Raw genomic sequence first — 22,709 nt, 5'->3', positions numbered from 1 at the left:
CCCCCCCCCTCATCTGTCCCTCCAGTCCGCACTGGAGGAATGGAGAGGGGAGGAAGAATCCCTACAGGGAGAAGATGGTGAACTGAGCGATCAGCAGTTTGTGATCACTCAGTTCTTGGGTTGATGTGTGACAGCTTCAGTGTCACATGTTGGCTCTACCTATGAGGATAAATATATATTTCACTCATCTCATAGTTCTCCTTTAACATTAAAATTAAGATGTGTCTGGTCCTAGTAAGTTCTAGGTTTACTGTCTGGAATTAGGAATATAAGGCTATGCAAAGTGTAATGCAGTTTAATACATTTCTAAACAAACAACACAGGCACACCAAATTGCCCAGTTCACAAGATTTATTAGGGTAAAGATTAAAATGCATTTATTGCATCTACATAGAATCCTGAGAACATGGACTCACTCACAGCATACATTGATATGAACCCTGTGGTCTGGATCAACAAATTACTGAGAAGTCTCTTTTCAACCGGCAAGAGACAGAGCTCCTCTCAGATCTCAGTCAAGGCATTTCCAGCAGCCAGAGTCAGTCAGATGTATGGAAACCATCCCTCTCTGGTAGCCTGTGAACTCCTATAAGTGCAAAAGTTTTTAATTGTCCCATAAATGTGGTGCCAAACACTTTTTTCTTCATTGGTTGTAATTGACAGCTTTGAACTTACAGTAAGGGTCCATACATACATGCTACAATCTGGCTGTACAATCTGTGTACAATCAACATTAGATTTACTGAAACTATGTAATATGAGGACCTACCTGAACTACCTAATCAGTCTGTATCCAATCAGGCAGGCGTTTTCACTAGATAGTTGTTGGCAGATCTATAGAAAATTGTACAATCAGATAGTAACATGCGTGGTGAGCTTCGATCAAAATTCATTCTTTCAGCATTACTGAGATGTTTTTGCATTAGGGTCAAAGACCAAATCAATAATTTATGTCCATTATCCATTGTTTATACTGTAAGCTGATACTAACTGAACTGTACTGTACTGTTAGCAAGTCATGGATGCTTTTTTTATACTAAAATTAACTTAAGGTCAAAGCTACACTGAAACCAAGAAGATAATTGCATTTAATAGGCTCAAACTTGTTTTTCTAAATGTAAATGCAAATCACAAATATTAACACACAGCTTATCACCCCCTAAAACAACATCTTCAGGTTGGTAATAACTGGGAGCTACATCAGCTGTCTATAGAGGAGAGAAGAAAAAAATCAATTTGAGGTGTTGATTAACTAGAGAAAAAATCACAAGATAATATAATGATTTTAAGAAATTAGAAAATATGGTTTTTGACAGATTAATGTTAAATTTTGGTGGAAAAATAAAGATTACACATCTTAGTGACAATTATGTTTGTAAATTAAATATTTTAAATGAAAATCATCATGAGATTAAATATGTATGTTGTTATAATAACTCACTCATCTTGAACCTATTGTCTGATATTCAAGGGAATAAAGATCCTAAATGGATCAGAGTTTTTGTAAAACATAATACAATTGATGTTGTTGTTGTCATATATAATAATATTTAATAAACCAAGCTGGGTTTAATTTATCAAAGTATCGGTGTGAAAATGTTTTTATCACATAAGGATTACTTTTTTAGTTTTGAATAGATCTGGGAAGGGTAATATCTCCTACTATTTTATTGTATGCTGTTTGTGACCTGCTACGGAGATTTCCCTTCTTGTTTTGGAGACACAACAGTAAGTGGGAACAATTCTTCCCAGAGTGGGGGGAATTCCCATCTTAGACAATTGTCATCTGAACATTTATCCCTGTTGGAATATTTTCCTTCTCCTCTTGCTTCCATGACAGCTTTAGAGTTTTCAATTGACCCTCACTTTCTGTCTTAGTGACAATTGTAACCAGGACAAATAGAGGGGTAAATTTCCCCTGTGGAGACACAGACCACAATAAAACTTTGCAGTGGGTCTAACCCTTACGCACTCTATCCAAAACTATAAAAAAAGTTTTGTCTCTGTGCACTTTAATATCCTGTTTAGTATTATTTTAAGCATTTTGTTAAATTAAAACTGAAGTCCTTTAAAATACATTAAACTCATATATGTACTTTTTTCAGCTCCACTAACAGATAAACCACCAAAGTTACTCCAGCCTTTGGAAAATAAATTAACAATCCAGGAAGCTCAAATTGGTAAGAAATATTACATTATTTTCTATTAATATAAATACATTTTAGGGTCATTGTTGTGTCAGCAGTCATAGTTTATGACATTTTGTAGGACATTTTCTGCTCACAGTTAATTTATTTTTTTTATTTGTAAAATATTGAAAAGAAGTTAGTGAAAGTTACTTTTAAGTTGACTTTTTTTGCAAAATGTTCCATGTATAATATCTTAAGGAAAATTACATTTCTTTCCTTTTTTAAAAAGTGAAACAAACAACTGAAGAAAAACCAAATGTTTTTTTCTATATGAAACCTCCTCATAAAAGATAAATGTGCAGATTTCCAAAGCACGTTGAACTGATAGAGTACTTGTAAATTCATTGTTTAAATTAACATTGCTTTCAGAAACGTCTTTGACAAATGGGCATGTATTTTCTTTCTTATTCTTTTTACACTGAAGAAATGCATTTTAATGCTGTAATTAGTAATGATTAGATCACAGTATTGTCTTCTGTTCCTGAAGTTTAGAGTATAGCAATTAAACTTCCCAATCATAGCATATTTTGTAAGATATTATGAATTATTATAAATTTAAAGGACTGAGTGAACATGAAGTATATGCTTAAATCTTATTCTGTTGTAGTTTTTTTACATATGTTTTGTCTTACATATAAAAACATGTGCCAAATGGTAAATTATGTTTAAAGTGTCACGCCACCACAGGGTCACTTTCAGTAGCCCACCTGTAAAAAGAGACACTGGGGGGAATTCACTGAATGCTTTATGCCTCTTTTCTGGCAGATTCAGTTAGTTCTTATAAGTGGCACTTTAAGAATCTGCCACTATGGAGATTAGAAAACTGGTGAAATACCAGTTCTCAGAATGGGGCATGTATGTACTGGGAAGTTGTCATTAATTTTACAGCTTCTGTCATGATTCATTGGTTTCTAGGACACTGGGCTGCATGCATCCTAGCAACAAACTACACATCTCCAACCCCATCTGGCAGCTAAATATAAACAAAAAGGCTGAGGATGCTGGTTGACATCATTACTTAAATTGGATGATGATGTCAGCCAGCATCTCCCACCCCTTTAATTACATTTACCTGTAGGTCAGGGCATCTTCCTATTGGCAGCTGAATGGGGCAGGGATGAATCTCTTAGCAACCAATGATGCTGACAGTGGGTGGAACCTGATGGGGAATTTGAGAGCCCAGTTCCCCATCAAGTCTGTCTCCCTTTGATTGACAGAAGGCAGTGGGTGAATTCCATAACCAATAGCCGGCCTACTATGGAATCCACCCACTGCCTGATTTAGGTTGGTAGCAAAGCAGACTGACAGCATCCTTGACAACCAGTGATGTTGACAGTGGGTGAAGCCTGATGGGGATTTGGGGATGGGGATTTGGAGTGATTGACAGCAAGCAGTGGGAAGATTTCATACTATATAGCCAGCCTACTATCCACCCGCTGCCTGCTGCCAATGAGAGCAGAGCAAACCTAATGGGGGAACTAGGTTTTCAGAATTCTCTATCAGGGTCCACCCACTCACAGCATAAGTTCTCAGCTTCTGTGCCTGCCTGTGTGACAGATGCAGTGGATGGGCAAGGTTGAATACTGCTCTAGCTCGTACATGCTGTCTTGCTGTATTAGCCAGCAGGAGGAACCACAGTGGCCAGTAGGGAAGTAGGTATTATAAAACCCTGAAAATGTAAAATATATGCAGTGGCTGGGGAACAGCAAAAGGTAAATATATCCACGCTTCTGTTAAAAGTGGGCTATTTAGTCAAAGTAAATATGTGGTGACAGGGTCATTTTAAATAAGATATTTATATGATATTAACATTTTAACATTACAATGTATTTGCAAGAGAGAATATCTTAGCTTTTTTTTTAACTGTCATGCATTGGAGAATAAGTATTATATAATGTGCTATTTACTGATGTCGGAGTCTTCTATAATTCAACACAATATATTAAGGGAAAGCTGTAATTACTGAATTGGGGTTGAAACTGCAAGCTCTAGGGCTGCTATGTTACTCCCTTACCCTTATTTTACTGCTTAATGAGTAACTTACAAGTGTACAATCTGTGAATTGTCAGCATACACTTCACTGATTCAAAGTCAATTACTCACTATGTAGTAAAGCCAAGATAAAGAGTACAACCTCAGAGCTTGAATCTTTAAAATTAATTGTTAATGACAGCTTCCATCTTTCTAAGCTGCAGGTCTCCTTTGACTTTACTGCTACCTGCAACCTGAAAAGCAATCATGACATTTGTAATGTGAATGTGCACTGTTAAGCTGTTACAGTAATGAGCCCTTACCTCTTGAGATGTTACTTGTTGCCTCATTACCTACATGTATTCTCCCCCTGTTAGGGCAGACATTTGAGCTCAGTTAAATGCTGTACCACAGAGTAGTTAACATTCCTCTAGCCTCAGTTAATAACCAATACAATCTGTGGGCTGGTGCAAGAAAGCATATTGCCAATTAACTAATCTATTTTTTGTGTTTTTTTCAAACATCACCTTTGTTATATGACAGTTAGGTTTAAGCAGGAGACAGTACAGTACTAGTAAAAAAAATACCCACGTGTGGCAAATTTCCATTTATGACCAATGCTTTCTGAAATGAGTTTAATCTTTTTGTTTCTTTTGATATGATGGCTTGCTTAGGTTTTATTTTATTTATCAATGTGTTTGACTTTATTAACTCCTTTTTTAACAATGTTTCTGGTATCTTTGCTGGTTTTCTCAGCTGATAGCTAGGATCTGTAGGTTTATCCATAATTGTGACATTTGTAATAAGTAAAAATTATTTAAATGATAAGATTAAGTTATTTTATGTCAAATATTTAAATGATATTAAGTTAAACCACCCTCATCTTGTGACACTATTTCCATTATTTTTGGTCACTTATTATAGGCATTTTTTTATTGGAGCAAAAACTTATAGTGCCAACAAAATATTTCCCTTCCCGATACCTGGATAAGGATTCAATTTAAAAGAGTAATACCAAATGTTTACATGACCCTTAAAGTGAAGGCACCAGCATAATGTTAATCCTACCTACAGAAATAAATAATGAAAGTGCCATAAAAACATCAGGTGTCAGGATTCTGCTGGTCTGCTTCCTATTTCTAAAGCTGCAACCTAAAAAGAAGAATCACTAATAGTCATATGACACTGGGAGGAGACTGACTCTTCAAAGCACTTAGTAATCATGACAAAGAGATGTACTATGCAGTCATTGAACCTCTCTGGGCAGGGAAAAGAGGCAGAGAGATGCTGGTACTTAGGCACTTAGAGTTTCACCCATCAGTTGAAATATGTTCCTATCAAGTGAACTAAATCAAACGCTAGTTTCTAGTGGCTCCCTCACTAAATTCTACATGCATTACCTCCTATTGATGTCACCTGAAATAGACATTATCAAGAGTTCTTCAGTGGGATTCAGCAATATAATAATAATGTAATAATAATGAAATAATGTAAAGTAATAAAAAACAAGGAGTAAAATTAAATACACTTCTTAAAGTGGACCTTTACCCCATTCACTAAAAATCACATCAGCATGCAGCTCTGCATGCTGATTTAAATGAATCTTACATTCATTAGTTAAACAAACTTGTTTTTCAGTTTTTAATTTACTTAAAAATAGAATTAATCTACTCCCTGGTCCATTTCTGACACAAATGATGTAATGTGCCAAAACATTACATCCTGGGAATGTTACCTCAGCAGAGCATTGCCATGAGATCTCAGTGAAAGGCATTTTTCTCCCCTGAGATGATGTGCATGGTCCTAGTCACATGTGCCAGAGTTCCAGGAAGTAATGGGAGAACTAGTAACCTGCCCTTAGTTAAAATGGCCACTGTCAGAAGAAAAGAGAAATAAGGTATGCAAAGAATACAAAGCCTGCAATTATCTATAAGTATCTGTTTGTGCAGTAGATTGCCATTACTAAACATGTTTAACCTCCCTGGCGGTAATCCCGAGTCTGGCTCGGGGTGAATTTTCAATGCTAGGAGCGGTAGCCCCGAGCCAGACTCGGGGCTGCAGAGAAAAGTGACACTTACCTTGTCCCTGCGAGCCCGCTGCTTCCTCTGCTGCATGCGGCCTGAAAATGAAACTAAAAGCCGGCATCTGACTTTTAGTTTCGTTTTCGGGCGTCACAGCAGGCGGGAAATTCAAAAGTGAAAAGTTGTTATGTACACAGAATACACACAATACAATGTAATCTGCTATGATTACACTTATGTATCAAACTATTTCACTTCAATTTTGTCCCTAGAGCTTTGTCCAGTGCCCTGCCTGACACTTTTTCACAATTATAAGAAATTATAATATAATAAATAATTATACAAAATTATAATAAAATAAAAAAAAAATGGTCAATATTATAATTTTTTAATTTTGTGTTTCAAACTTTATCATACCTGGGATGTCTACTGGACTCTTGTTTGGACAGATTTAGGTGAGTTATTCCTAAGATTTACTAAGAATTACAGGCCTACAATATAAACAACAAATTTCCATGCAAAAAATTGTACCACTTTTGGTACAAAATTCCTGACATAATCATACCGCCAGGGAGGTTAAAGGTGTGTTTGTTGTTACTTTAAAGATATGGGTAAAGTTCCTCTTTAAGATAAGTCATTATCATAGCCTAACTCCTAAACCCATTGTTAAGCTTAAAACATCCCCTAAAGATATACTGTATGTAAACCCCTTCACCTAGATCTTAAAGTGAATGCAACCCTAAACCTAATGTTGACATTTAACCTGAACCTACTCCAAAACCGAAACTTAAGAAGTATTATACTATATAAAAGAAACAGTTAAACCTTTACTGTAATATTAATAATAATTCTCAAATTACTAAGCCAAAGCTCCTACATTTAAAAACCCAGAGCCTAAAGTATTGCTCTAAATTCTAATGATCACTTTCCCTTGAGAGCTTAGAATACAGTTTACACTGCGTGAACAGGTTTGTAGTATATGATCTATCACAAAGGATATCAAAACAATATAACTGCACTTTTAATTTCGCAACTTCTGGCATTCCGTCTTGTTTTCAATTTAGCAGTTGTCTGTAACACCAAGGTTAAAAAGTGTCTGTAATGACAGTGTTTGTATACTGAAGCATCTAAACAGCATTTGTGCAAGTGAAAGTTATCTGTTAAATGGAAACAGCAGTATATGGAAGATGTGATATTTGGAAGGAAGCAGGGAAGTTTAAAAGCTAAAGAATGCAAACATGTTAGTTTCATGCTGGGGATTACTCAACATTTTTCAAAATACTGTGTTTATTGGCAGCAAACAGTAAGAAATGTATACCATTCTTTTGGCATTTTTGTTTATAATTGTAACTCATACTATTAAAAAAACCACAGATTCACATGACCAGCCCCAAAGCTACACAGTCCTTTTTGACAAATTCTCCATTAAACGGAAATTATATTCGTTTTGGATTGCTGTTCTGTGTCTGTTTTGTTTACAATATATTACATATACTGTTAAACATATACATTTTGAGGAAATTAAAAGAATTCTATAAACTCAAAAGATACATTTTAAATATGCATTCGAGTACCTTAACTGTTAACAAAAATATACCTTATTTGTGAATCACTGGTCTGTAGATCCTCAAATCATCTCTGAATTGGTGCTGACACTGTGCTTTCTTCTGAACGGTGGCTACTTTTGTTTCCCATGGTCTCTGTGCATGTTGTAAAGTAGCCACCACTCTAAACTCCCTCAGATGATGAACTACAATCTCATGTTTAGTTTACTAATTTGTATTGAGATTGTAATCCATCACAGGAGTGAGCTTGTAGCGGTGGCTACTTCACCACACACACAGCGACCATGGGGGACAAAAGTAGCCACCTTTCAGAAGAAAGCACAGTGTCAGCACCAATTCAGAGATGATTTGAGGATCTACCGACCAGTGATTCACAAATAAGGTATATTTTTTTTAACAGTTAAGGTACTTGAATGCATTTTTAAGATTAAACTCCGGGTTTAGTGTCACTTTAGAGCACTGAAGGCTATCTAAGAGAAAGCACTTTAGTAATTGTCTCCTTCCAGCAAGATTTCTCAAACTGAAACCTAGGAGGAGTAAAGGACATTCAAAGTTAAGTTAAGTTAAGTTTGACTTATTCAGCTGCATAAACATGCTTTTTTTCAGGAGCAGTTAAGGAGCAACATGAAGATGCCAACACATCACTTGCTGGCAGAAAATCAGAATGGAAAATTGAGAGATATGTCATGTTTTACAGCGCTCTCACGGTTGGCGGCCTGTTTTTTTTAAATGTTTCTGGGAGTGTGTGCAGGAAATTGGCAACTCAGTGTGCTGCTTCACGTGTGTACGGACCGGGGTGTACGTAGTTTGTTAAGGTGAACAAAGGTGGAAGGAGAAGCGCTCAAACTGAGTTGTACCTGTCTAGAAGGTGGGGAACTGGCTGGGTGGGGGGGGAGTATGGTGTACTGGGGTCTAGGACCGCTTAGGTGAACAGTGGGTGATGGTGAGGCAGGATTGGGACAGGTGGGTGTTGGGGGAGTGCAGTCCTGGGGCTCAGGTTGGAGGGCAAAACCAGAGACACAGAACAAAAACAAAAACACAGAGAGGGAGCCGTGTGAGATATGTGACAATAGGCATAAAAAATGTTTGTACGTGACCACTCACCACAAGGAAAGTGGTGGCGTGCAGTCATCGATGGGAATGTTGGTGTAGAAGTTGGACTTCTCGTGTGGATGGTCGATCTGGATGGTTGATGGTAGTTCCAACAATGGTCAAAAAAATGCAACATTGTTTCAGGAATAGAAACATTATGTTTCTATTGCACATTAGAGGTGAGGAGATTAAGGGGGGATATGATTTCCATGTACAAAATGTTTAATGGTGGTAGCAACATTAGCGATAAACTGTTTAAAATTAACTCCGTTACAAAAACTAGAGGCCATCACCTAAAATTGGTGGAAAAAAAATTCCAGCACAAGGGGCGAAGGGGGTTCTTCACAGTAAGATCAGTTAGGGTCTGGAACTCACTGCCACAGGCGGTGATTTCAGCAAATAATGTGGAATTGTTCAAGAAACTTTTGGACGATTTCTTAAGGGACCGTAATATACAGGGGTACGGGTACTCCTAGAATGAGATCCTAATAGGTTGGACTTGATGGACTAATGTCTTTATTCAACCTCAAATACTATGTAACTATGTAAGTTAATTTAAAAAAAAAACTGGTATACATCGGGATTTCGCGATGTATACCAGCTGTCAGAGTGATGGCAAAAGCTGCAAATGCAGCTATGCTCTTACTGACAGACACCCGATTCCTGAAAGGGATCGGGTGTCTGTAAAAACTTAACTCTTTTATTATTGGATGCCTCAATGCTGAGGCATGCATTAATGAATGGAAACCACTGATTCTCAGCGGTTACCAGCTTTACAGAGACCCAAGTAGCTGATCACATACAGTTACAAGGGGTTAAAGCAGTTTATGCAGATTGGTGAGACAGAATATTAAATTACAATCATTCTACAAACTACCAAACTGTAGAAAACCCCTGGTTTTCACCAAAGTATTCTAAAAAGCCTCTGTTCTGTATCTGAGTATCCATAAGAGAATTAAAATATACTTTCTGCAAGAGGAATATACAGTCAACCAAAGTTAGTCCTTTGAAATATTACGTTCACTAATGAGATACAAAATGCTTTTAAAGTTATTCTGTGTGTTGATTTGCAGGAACATTGGCTTATCTTGTTAGCAAGAGTAAAAAACAGTTTCAGGCAGCCTCTTTACAATCTCCCTGGTGTATGTAGTATGGTGACAGAGAGGTAAGCAAATGTGTGATTAAAAAATTAGATAGGAGAAAATGCAGCATCTTTCTCTCAGATTCTTTATTGACCGAGGGTTTGTTCACATGAGATTGTTTTTTCTCAGTACATAGAAGCATATGGAAAGAAGAAACAAAAAGCTCTATTATTATCCACTATTATCTGTAGTTATGTATGTTTGAGTATTTTCATTAAAAGCATGTACATTATGCATTTTAGTATGGTTTAATAGACACTGTACAAAAAAATGTAAATAAACACAGTTCATAAAAATTACATTTATATTTGCCAGTATCGCCTCAATTTCAGCCAATATGTATTCTCTTGCAGAGCTACAACAGCTCTCCCTCCAGCTGCTGCAACACTGGTGTGTTCCTTCAAAGCTACAGGGGCAAATTAAGGATACTGCGGCCAGGGGGGGATACAGCACGCACTGGGGGGATTCAGGCGTTCTCAACACCTGGCAGTGTTCATTACTAAAGATTCTGCCAGTGGCTGTAGCTCTGAAACAGAATAAAGATTGGCTGAAATGAGGCTGTACTGCTATCATAAAAGTACTTCCATATACTTTTTGTTTACATTCTTTTTTGAGACAGTGGGACTGATTTACTAACCTGACACTTATGCCACAAACATGGCAAGAAAAAACACGTTCGGAATGCGTGTGTACAGGTGTGGCGCAATAGTGTTCATGAATTAATGACAAAATTAGAAATGCACACATTCATAAATGCTGAAAACACGCACGAGCGCGGCTTTAGCATGCACATGTTAGGAAATCCTATAATCCTTTTTTGTATATTTTAAAGGATTGCTGCATGCTGTTAGATAGTATTGTATGGGATTGTGGAAAGGGAAATATCTTGCTTATTGTAACCCAGCGGCGCCCACAATTTTTCGTCTGGAGATCTACTTTTCAAATGACGAGCTCAATGAGATCTACCAACGAAAAAACACCTGCGTTCAGGGGTGGGAGGGGTCGTGGCGGTGCATTGAAGTCAATGGCACCGCAGCCAGGCCCCTCACCCACAGTGCGATCGCCTGCACCTGGAACCCAGGCACATTAGTGCCTGCGTTCCGGTCCAGTGCGATCTGCAAAAATGCTGCAAGCACTATTTTTGCAGATCACACTGGTCCGGAATGTAGGCACTAATGTGCCTAATGTGCGGGCGATCAAACTGTGGGCGGGGGACATGGCTGCGGTGCAACCCCACGTCCCCTCGTGTGGCGGACGTTGCACACGGGGAGAGGTGTCCCGCCCCTTTCCGTGTGCAGCGTCTGACACATTCAGCCGGCAGCCGCACAAGCAGCGCAGGAGCATAGCAGTAGCCAGCTCCTTTTGCACACGTGGCAAGAAAAAAAGTCCCCCCAACAGGCGTGTGACCCCAACAGGCCCCTGGAGGCAGCGCACTGCCTCCATGATTTTTAATTTAATTTTTTACTATTTTTATTTTATTTTTATTATTTCTTATTTAATTTGTTAATATTTTTTTTTTTACTGTTGGGGGCTTTGGGAAAATATAAGTGGTCTAAACAGCCCCCTGATAGTTACCTTTTAAAATAGAAACAGAAATTGAGGACAGGGAGTCCTCAATCTCTTTTTCTGCAGCCTCTGTTCTAAATGAATGGAAAGCACAGAGGCTTCCCGTTCATTCAGAAAATATTTACTATCACCAGTTTCTGAATGGGGAGGAGCCTCTGTACAGAGTGCTACTCCCCATTGAGAAACTCATGAATGAACAGGAAGTGATGTAAATCACATCGTGTTCATTCATAACTGGGGACACATAGTACTATGTGTCCCCAGTTATTTACAAACACTGGAGTGATCAGCTGATCGCTCCAGTGTTTGTCCTGCACAGAGGATTGGTACATATCAGTGATATGTAGCGATCCTCTGCCGCTCGGCCACGCACAGAGGGGGGCTGCAACTTCTCCTCTGGATCTCCCCTGCTCTCCATGGCAGAGGCAGCGGGAGATCCGAGAACAAAATTAAAAAAGCATTTCAGCCGCGGGAGGGTTGGGGGGAGGGGTGTCGCGATCGACCTTATGAGCACCCCTGTTGTAACCTATCTGCCATTTGATTTTCAACTGCTTCCTTTTTCAAAGTCACTTTTAAGGAGTGGATAATATCCGTTATGCTATGCTATTCCAACATTCAGGATCATAACACCTTTGTGGCAGTCCAATGGCTCAGGGGTTATAACTGCTGCACCTGAGTCCCTGGTTTGAATCCCAGCCCAGACGCCATCCACACGGAGTTTGCATATTCTGTCTGTGCTTGCGCGGGCCTTCTCCAGGTACTTTGGTTTCCCCCACACTCCAAAGACCAGCATAAAGGATTGTGGAAAGGGAAATATATTGCTTGTTGTGTATGCATGTTGATGAAAATGAATGAATATTCATATCTATGCACAGGATATGCATTTCCATGCCATGTCAACATACTAGTGTCCTGGAACCCCTCAAAGAAGAACAAGGAAAAAAAATATAATAAAAAAGACAGAAAATATGCACATTGCACCTTGGTGAACTAAACATAATCTAACACAAAATGTAGTTAGAACAAAGGAGCATGCAATGGTTAAAAACAACATTACCACAAAATAAAAACATACATAGAAGTCCATAATTTAGCAGCATCAGATTGTGATTTTCTCAAAGTTGCACCAATTGACAGCAGGTGAAGCTAAATTGTTAGATGAAAGAAACAAAGACAAATATCAGTGGCTACTTCTACATCCAAATATAGAAAAAAAAAGTTTGTTTTCCAGACATCCCACCCTCGTTCAGTTTTCGTTGGACTAGCCCATCATGCACAGACCAATGTAGTTCCCAATTAATGTTCGTCAGCATCCCCAACTGGCCGATTTTCATCGATCAAAAGAACAGATTTTCATTTGAGCATGTGCAGTTTTCATCTTGAGATTTTTGTTGTACAATAACACCACTTACACCACTAACCTGTCAATTAGACAAACATTTTCTAGCCTCTAATTTCCCCTCCTCTTTTATATTGTAAGCCCTCAGGGGCAGGGCCCCCCTTACCATCTTGTCTTGAATTGTATTGTGATTGTAATGCCTTCCTTATATTGTAAAGTGCTGTGCAAACTGTTGGTGCTATATGCATACCATGTAATAATAATAATATTAATAATAGCCTGCTTGAAAGACAAAAATATGCCAGTTCTACGGTAATTGAGGTTGTGCACTTCCCATCAACTGGCAGATTTTGGGACGAAAATGCGATTGCAGACAATCTCCAAATAATTGTAAGGTGTATGGGCATCTTTAGTCATACTAAAGGAACAAGGACAAGGCATGCGATGCTTTCATAATTATGAGATGGAGAGGAGTGCACATTGGGAATATAAACCTTGATATATAATGAAACCAACAAAACATTTATACAGGTGCCCATTAACCCATCACATTAACTAGAGTCAGGGAAAAGTTGAAGGATGTTTCTCATCCATTTTCCTCAGATTAACATTGGAGGCTCTTCAGAGTGCATTGGTTATGGTGGTGAGAGTCAGCCAGAGTTTATACAGCCATAGTCCTACCATCAAAGACTAATGTCATGGGACCCTTCCACCCTTTCAGACTGGTCATGCATTAAACACCCAATTGCATTCGATTAACGAGCGGTAATGTGATGATAGTGCAGAAGGTGCATTACACTGCCATTTATTGGACTGTCATCCCACCAAATGTGCCTCTCATTTACAATGCATGTTACCACAGGATGCATGCACTACATTGTTAAAATGCAACACAGCGCACAGTAATGTGGTACTTTTGAGTGCCAGCAGGAAGTGCATCCGAGGTGCCATTGACATGAATGCAAACATAATGCACTTCTTGCACGGTAACACACGGCAGGTGCTTCCCCTAATCACTCATGCCCTTGGTGTGAATGCGCAGTGGCCCGGGTAACTACAGCAATATGCCATGAATGCATAACACACCTACTACCGTGTTTCCCATAAAGTAAGACCTACCCCGATAGTAAGACCTAGTGCTATCTTCAGTGATTTCTGTAATATAAGACCTACCCCGAAAATAAGACCTAGTTCGATGGTAGGTCTTATATTGCAGAAATCCGCTAGGTCTTACTTTCGGGGGAGCGGCACATAAACTGAATTTTAGCCGGCCGCAGCTCCCGCCCACACACCAGCCGGCCGCAGCTCCCGCCCCGCCCACACGCCGGCTCTGCCTCCAGGATTTTTAATTTAATTTTTTACTATTTTTATTTTATTTTTATTATTTCTTATTTAATTTGTTAATATTTTTTTTTTTACTGTTGGGGGCTTTGGGAAAATATAAGTGGTCTAAACAGCCCCCTGATAGTTACCTTTTAAAATAGAAACAGAAATTGAGGACAGGGAGTCCTCAATCTCTTTTTCTGCAGCCTCTGTTCTAAATGAATGGAAAGCACAGAGGCTTCCCGTTCATTCAGAAAATATTTACTATCACCAGTTTCTGAATGGGGAGGAGCCTCTGTACAGAGTGCTACTCCCCATTGAGAAACTCATGAATGAACAGGAAGTGATGTAAATCACGTTGTGTTCATTTATAACTGGGGACACATAGTACTATGTGTCCCCAATTATTTACAAACACTGGAGTGATCAGCTGATCGCTCCAGTGTTTGTCCTGCACAGAGGATTGGTACATATCATTGATATGTAGCGATCCTCTGCCGCTCGGCCACGCACAGAGGGGGGCTGCAACTTCTCCTCTGGATCTCCCCTGCTCTCCATGGCAGAGGCAGCGGGAGATCCGAGAACAAAATTAAAAAAGCATTTCAGCCGCGGGAGGGTTGGGGGGAGGGGTGTCGCGATCGACCTTATGAGCACCCCTGTTGTAACCTATCTGCCATTTGATTTTCAACTGCTTCCTTTTTCAAAGTCACTTTTAAGGAGTGGATAATATCCGTTATGCTATGCTATTCCAACATTCAGGATCATAACACCTTTGTGGCAGTCCAATGGCTCAGGGGTTATAACTGCTGCACCTGAGTCCCTGGTTTGAATCCCAGCCCAGACGCCATCCACACGGAGTTTGCATATTCTGTCTGTGCTTGCGCGGGCCTTCTCCAGGTACTTTGGTTTCCCCCACACTCCAAAGACCAGCATAAAGGATTGTGGAAAGGGAAATATATTGCTTGTTGTGTATGCATGTTGATGAAAATGAATGAATATTCATATCTATGCACAGGATATGCATTTCCATGCCATGTCAACATACTAGTGTCCTGGAACCCCTCAAAGAAGAACAAGGAAAAAAAATATAATAAAAAAGACAGAAAATATGCACATTGCACCTTGGTGAACTAAACATAATCTAACACAAAATGTAGTTAGAACAAAGGAGCATGCAATGGTTAAAAACAACATTACCACAAAATAAAAACATACATAGAAGTCCATAATTTAGCAGCATCAGATTGTGATTTTCTCAAAGTTGCACCAATTGACAGCAGGTGAAGCTAAATTGTTAGATGAAAGAAACAAAGACAAATATCAGTGGCTACTTCTACATCCAAATATAGAAAAAAAAAGTTTGTTTTCCAGACATCCCACCCTCGTTCAGTTTTCGTTGGACTAGCCCATCATGCACAGACCAATGTAGTTCCCAATTAATGTTCGTCAGCATCCCCAACTGGCCGATTTTCATCGATCAAAAGAACAGATTTTCATTTGAGCATGTGCAGTTTTCATCTTGAGATTTTTGTTGTACAATAACACCACTTACACCACTAACCTGTCAATTAGACAAACATTTTCTAGCCTCTAATTTCCCCTCCTCTTTTATATTGTAAGCCCTCAGGGGCAGGGCCCCCCTTACCATCTTGTCTTGAATTGTATTGTGATTGTAATGCCTTCCTTATATTGTAAAGTGCTGTGCAAACTGTTGGTGCTATATGCATACCATGTAATAATAATAATATTAATAATAGCCTGCTTGAAAGACAAAAATATGCCAGTTCTACGGTAATTGAGGTTGTGCACTTCCCATCAACTGGCAGATTTTGGGACGAAAATGCGATTGCAGACAATCTCCAAATAATTGTAAGGTGTATGGGCATCTTTAGTCATACTAAAGGAACAAGGACAAGGCATGCGATGCTTTCATAATTATGAGATGGAGAGGAGTGCACATTGGGAATATAAACCTTGATATATAATGAAACCAACAAAACATTTATACAGGTGCCCATTAACCCATCACATTAACTAGAGTCAGGGAAAAGTTGAAGGATGTTTCTCATCCATTTTCCTCAGATTAACATTGGAGGCTCTTCAGAGTGCATTGGTTATGGTGGTGAGAGTCAGCCAGAGTTTATACAGCCATAGTCCTACCATCAAAGACTAATGTCATGGGACCCTTCCACCCTTTCAGACTGGTCATGCATTAAACACCCAATTGCATTCGATTAACGAGCGGTAATGTGATGATAGTGCAGAAGGTGCATTACACTGCCATTTATTGGACTGTCATCCCACCAAATGTGCCTCTCATTTACAATGCATGTTACCACAGGATGCATGCACTACATTGTTAAAATGCAACACAGCGCACAGTAATGTGGTACTTTTGAGTGCCAGCAGGAAGTGCATCCGAGGTGCCATTGACATGAATGCAAACATAATGCACTTCTTGCACGGTAACACACGGCAGGTGCTTCCCCTAATCACTCATGCCCTTGGTGTGAATGCGCAGTGGCCCGGGTAACTACAGCAATATGCCATGAATGCATAACACACCTACTACCGTGTTTCCCATAAAGTAAGACCTACCCCGATAGTAAGACCTAGTGCTATCTTCAGTGATTTCTGTAATATAAGACCTACCCCGAAAATAAGACCTAGTTCGATGGTAGGTCTTATATTGCAGAAATCCGCTAGGTCTTACTTTCGGGGGAGCGGCACATAAACTGAATTTTAGCCGGCCGCAGCTACCGCCCACACACCAGCCGGCCGCAGCTCCCGCCCCGCCCACACGCCTGCCACAGTTCCCACCCCGCCCACACTCCCGCCGGCCGCAGCTCCCGCCCACACACCCGATGGAACCGGCATAAGATCACACCGGGCCGGGCAACAGCACGCCGCCTTCTGGGACGTCCAGTCCTCCCCCAGCCAGGTAAGACATCCCCCGAAAATAAGACCTAGTGTCTTTTTTCGTGCAAAAAAGAAAATAAGACAGTGTCTTATTTTCGGGGAAACACGGTATGTGACAACAGTGGGTGAAATTCTTTCTGCAGCCATTCATTCAAATAACAATCCAAAAGTGCCTCTCACACGCAATGCATGGCACACGAAGCAGGTGAGGCCCCTGATCCTTCATGTCCTTGGTGTGTATGTACAGTGGTCTGGGTCATTCCAGCATCACTCCATGAATGCACAACACAGCTGCTTCTGAAACATTTTTTCCTGTGCTATAAGTCTTCAGAATGGCAGTCTGAACACAAAGCACCAAACAATAAAAGAGTCAAGTATATTTTTGAAAAGTTATATAAATCAAGACTGTTGTGTTATATAAAATACATTTTCTATGAAAAACAAATGTGACTTGTCCTCTTGAAGTACAGCTTTCTTCATTGTCAGTCATTAACACAGCAGCAGCTCACGTTGGGACAGAATATTGAATGATGACAAGCAGTAACTGTCTTCAGTAGCCTTCAGCGTTACATACAGTTACGTTGTTGCTAATATTATTTTAATGTTTGTTTTTTTCTGTTTTCTTTTTGTTTCAGTGTGCCTTATCTGCAAATGCTGGGTTTTTTTTATCAGTATAATCTGCAAAGCCGGAATGAATCATATAATGGCCTTAAATAGCTTTGAAATATTCAGTTACTTTCAAAGAAAGTTATACATTTCAAGTCTTTAGTAGATTAGACAGAGAGATCAACCTGTTAGTTTTCCTCAGCTTTAAAAATCTCCTTGGAGACTAGAAACACAGGCTCCTTCTTAAAAGCATTCTCAGTAAACCATAGAATTTGTTTGATGTTACTAACTTGATATTGCTGGCAAGTAAAATGTCAAAATGTCACATGCTGCGTGGTTCATAATACATAATGGTAAATCAGATTATCTCTTTTGATTGAATTGTGCTCTAACATTGATAATTGATTTTCATGTTATAAGGGTAGTGCTACCATGCTGGGTTGTTATTTATCTGATGTCTTTGAAATGTTTGTGGCCCTTTAGTATAATATGGTCATATTTAAAGGTAACAAACTTCAAAGAAGGTTTATCAGATATGAACTTAAACCTGTCTAAAATGTAACTGTATAGAAAAATATATTTGCTCCCTTAGGGGCAGTGCAGTCTTCCTTTCAGACCTGTTGATAAATTAGGGTGCAGAATGTTTTTTTCCATTCAGTAGATCATCATTATTCAGTCTAAGAACACATGCTGTAGTCCACTTTTCTAAATTGTTTTCATGTTCCAGAACAAAGAGGGGGTCATGGTGTGGAACACAGGGTGGTATTAATTGCTAAATGGTTTTATGACAGCTGAACTTTCACAAGGTCATCTTTTGTATTCATTCTGCCCTAGACACACAAGAATAATGTATGCTTTTATAGTGACTCTACCTCTTTTTGCAGCAGCCATGTTTTGTAGTTATGGAAGTAAATATGTAAATTGTAATGCTAACATATTTTAGGCAGGATGTTATTTACTTTATATACAGAGATACTAAGTTTACTACTCGACTGAGTGGAAAGTTGCATTATCTAGACCAGGCCTTCTTAAACTTTCTCCACTCGTGACCCCTTTTTGGCAGAAAATTTAAGTCTCCGCAGGACCCCAGGGCTGAGATCCAGATGGTCATCATGCTTATCAGCACCTCCGTGGTGGTGAGACCAAGGAAGTGCTGCCTATAAGCTCCGTGCAGGGTTATGTCTCTAGAGCAGGGCAAGCTACAGAGCCCAGCGGCCAAGGCAGAAGATTGGTAACTGCAGAATTAGACAGCCCAGCATATTAAGACAGAAGATTGGTGTTGCAGCTGCAGAACTAGAGACTAGCATAGCATGGCAGGGCAGGAGATAATGGATATTGTAGCTGCAGAACTAGGGAGCCCATCAAGCCAGAAATGGAGAAGGTGGCTATTGCAAAGGTAGAACTTGAGCATCCCGCTATGTTGATAGCACAACCTGTCAAAATCTAGATATACCGTGCGCGCTGTATCCCGCGACTGACAGGTTATGCAAAATGTCTTAAACAGGGAGGGGTGGGACTAATTTAGATTTGGGATGAAGGGTTGGGGGATGCTCGAGTTTAGTCTTGCCTAGGGCAGCACAAAACCAAAATACACCACTGTGTCCAGCAGCTGTGCTCCACTGCTGCTGGGTTAAAGAAAGTTCAGTCAATGTAAAAAAAAAACCTTCCTGCGCACACGTGCTCAGGAAGGTACCAAGTGTACAGGGGGGCCCGCGACCTTAAAAACTACAATACACTGCAAATTATACATTAAACTGAAATAAAACAATCTAGCTTGGAGCCCAGACTGCCCGGCTGCCTGGGTCCCTCACACAAGTACCAGCCATACCCCCCTGATAGCGGTCCTGGGCGGGGACTCGGATCGCGACCCCCCTATTCACTTGCGGGACCCCATATGGGGTCGCGACCCACACTTTAAGAAGCACTGATCTAGCCCATGGGTGTCAAATTCAATTTAATCATGGGCCGCATTAACATTATAGTCTTACAGACTATATAAATGTATATAATCTTTATCATAATTGCCTCTGCATTCGATTATCACTGTTTTTAGTAATAACTTAATGCCTAGATCTGAAAGTAGAAGTCTAGGAAATGGCCTGGTGGGCCGGATTCGGCCCCTGGGCCTTGAGTTTGACACATGTGATCTAGACTCTAGAGAGTGTTGTCACATACAGATACTTTTCGAGCTCCAAGACTAGACTAGGGAAGCATTCAAAAGTTAGGAGGCGGCTGTCATTTGTGAGCACACGGAGCTCCTGTTATTTGTACATCTCTGATTTAATGTATGACTTTGTTTTTATAAATATAAATAAAGGGATGCACCAATACCAGTTTTGCAAGTACTGGTACTTCCCCAAGTACTTACAAGTACTGATACATTTTTGTTTATTGTTATGTGACAGTTTTTCTAAAACAATATCAACTAATGATTTCAGGACAGTGGTGGAGAGCCAGAGCTAGGTCCCAGCTGCAACTGCTGCAACCCTGGTAGTTCTCATGAAAATGCCAAGTATCGGCACTGGTACTCAATATGTATCGGTGCATCCCTAATTGTAACCATTGATTATACAGCATTAGGAGGCTCCCTTTGATTGAACTGGAGGCTTGGTGATCAGGACTGTGTATGTCTGAATTTGATCGCTAAGCGACAGTTCTCATCAAGGGAGACATCTTGATATTGTGCTTATATCACTGCAAACTATGTAGGAGGCCAAAAGAACTAATATTTTTCCTTTGGGAGCTTGAAGAACTGTATATATATTCAGTCCAAGATCACTTTATCAGCTTCAGTTGAGAAAATACAATGGTAGATTTACAGTATGTGGCCAAGTTATAACCTTTTTTTCTGTATGCATTGCTAATACATCTTTTGATGATATATACATACGGTATTGATTTCCATCTGTAAAAAATATGTATAGCACTAGGGTCTGCTGGGCAATTTAAGTGTTTTCAATTCGTTCCGCAATGTGTCGAACACAAGCCCCCGGCAGGCAGCACACTGTTCGACGCTCACGGTTCCGATAACGATGCAGACAATTTTGCTGCACTTTTTTTCTCTGTAATAATACAGATTTCACCTTTGCCAACATTTCAGTAAAATTAGCTATCTATTTCACCATGCAGCTTGCAACAACTGTCTAAAGCAGGGATGGCCAAACTCCAGCACTTGAGCTGTGGTGAAACTACAAATCCCATGAAGCATCTCTCTCCGGGAGTCATGTCTGTGGCTGTGAGAATCTTGCAAAGCCTCATGGGATTCGTAAATCCACCACAGCTGGAGGGCCGCAGTTTGGCCATCCCTGGTCCAAAGACATGAACATGCATTGCTCTTAACTGTATGCAAGGATTTGTTTATCAGCAAAGCTATGTCACACCCCCATAAGGGTTAAGTTTACTGTTAGAGTTAAAGTGTTTTGGCAAAAATAACAGGTCCAGAATAGTTGAAAGGAGCTATTCTTTCCCATAGGAACCATTTAAAGTCTATCGCACCATAAAAAAATAACTAAAAAGCTTTTTATTTTTTTCCATTGCTGCTACTTTTACTGCTACCACTGTATCGGAGATTTATGCCAAACTTTGTGTAATTTTTCCTAAGCTTTTAAAAAAGTATAAACTCCAATTTCACTAATTTCTACTTCTTTTAAAAACTTGTTTTATTATGAAGATTTCATTTTTTAAAACAACATTCCAATTGTTGTGCTATCTTGGCATGTATTAGTCTATGTGAACTAAAGGAAATATTTTGTTTGTGGGCAACCTAGGCATAATAGTTCAACTGCAAAAGTTCATGCAAGTGCTACCTTACTCTAAATTGGCATGTCACCACCCTTTAAAGTTTTTCATGCTGTCATATACAATTACACTAATCTGCCATGAAGATTATTGGGTAGAAATATTTAAAGCCAGCACAGAATTTTGAGCTTTGATAATGTATATATTTAATAATGCATTATTTCCATCCACATTGTCCATTATTACTTTTACTGCTCTCAGCTTGAAGAATCCATTAAACTTCTGCTGGTAATGTGAAGCTGACAGCCAAAAAGGTTTATCTTTTGCTGAAAACAGACATGAGCTAAACTGTGTATGTGTTTTGGTGTGTGATTTTGCAAAATGTTTTCAGATATTAGTTTTTTAAAGGACACATCCATTGTAAAACATAATTAAGCTGTTAGTGCTGAACTCCTTTTGATATAGGAGTGATATACACTTTTAAATACTAGTTGCTTAGTTGTCTCTGGTTTCAAAGCTTTCTCAGTCATTGACCCAGAAATGCTCCTTAGCTGCATATGTGTTACTGGTCAGTGACCTAGAAACTATTGAAGCTAGAGGGTCAGTTTGGAAACCAGGCAACTAACAGGTGGTTAGAATTGGCAGCACATATCTTTCAGTACAGTTCATTTTATAATATTTCAAATGTTGTATCAAGGAAGGCAGCTTTAGTAATATAGAAAATATTCCACAAAAAGCAAAACCAGCGCCAGATAGGAACCTCCTTCAGCCACAAATTGAATCTTGTGTTCCAGGCAGGCTGCCCCATTACAGATGAGGGATTACACTGTGTAAAACATAAAAGTTTCCCCTTCCCCCCCAAAAAACACGTTCAGCTGAGTCAGCTTGTTTCTGCTGGTCTAGCAGCATATTTGGATTGTTTTCTCTGACTGCTAGGATTCTGCATGTATCCTGAGATTTATGTCCAACATGCTTTTTATCCACGTCTTTTGTGAGTACCATTTATCACTTTTAATCTTTCTAAACAAATAAAAGGATTATTTGCACCAGGAAAGGCGCCGGTGTTTCTTTTTTAAATAAAGAAAATATACTCACCTGTGCCTTGGTCCTGCGGCAGTCAGCACTCACTCCTCCTCTGCTCCAATGGTGGAATGTCCTTTGGCATCCTCATGTCCAATGCACTTGCATTAGACATGAAGACATCACGGGTCCTTAGACCACCAGTGCCCGGGGGAGAA

At 39.5% G+C, this 22,709-nt stretch overlaps 1 protein-coding gene across 1 annotated transcript in view; it reads left to right on the top strand.

The window, feature by feature from the left end:
• The window catches only part of IL1RAPL1 (interleukin 1 receptor accessory protein like 1), a 587,524-nt gene that overhangs the window by 294,731 nt on the left and 270,084 nt on the right, over nt 1-22,709 (top strand). Inside the window, exon 5 of the mRNA XM_018563512.1 lies at nt 2,106-2,180. Coding sequence (XP_018419014.1) covers nt 2,106-2,180 — 75 coding nt within the window. The remainder of the gene's footprint in view (nt 1-2,105; nt 2,181-22,709) is intronic.

The sequence above is a fragment of the Nanorana parkeri genome, unplaced genomic scaffold (genome assembly GCF_000935625.1).
Source record: "Nanorana parkeri isolate BGI_ZX_2015 unplaced genomic scaffold, ASM93562v1 scaffold668, whole genome shotgun sequence".
Lineage (NCBI taxonomy): Eukaryota > Metazoa > Chordata > Amphibia > Anura > Dicroglossidae > Nanorana > Nanorana parkeri.
The sequence above is the reverse complement of the archived record's forward strand: the minus strand, read 5'-3'. Positions and strand labels throughout refer to the sequence as shown.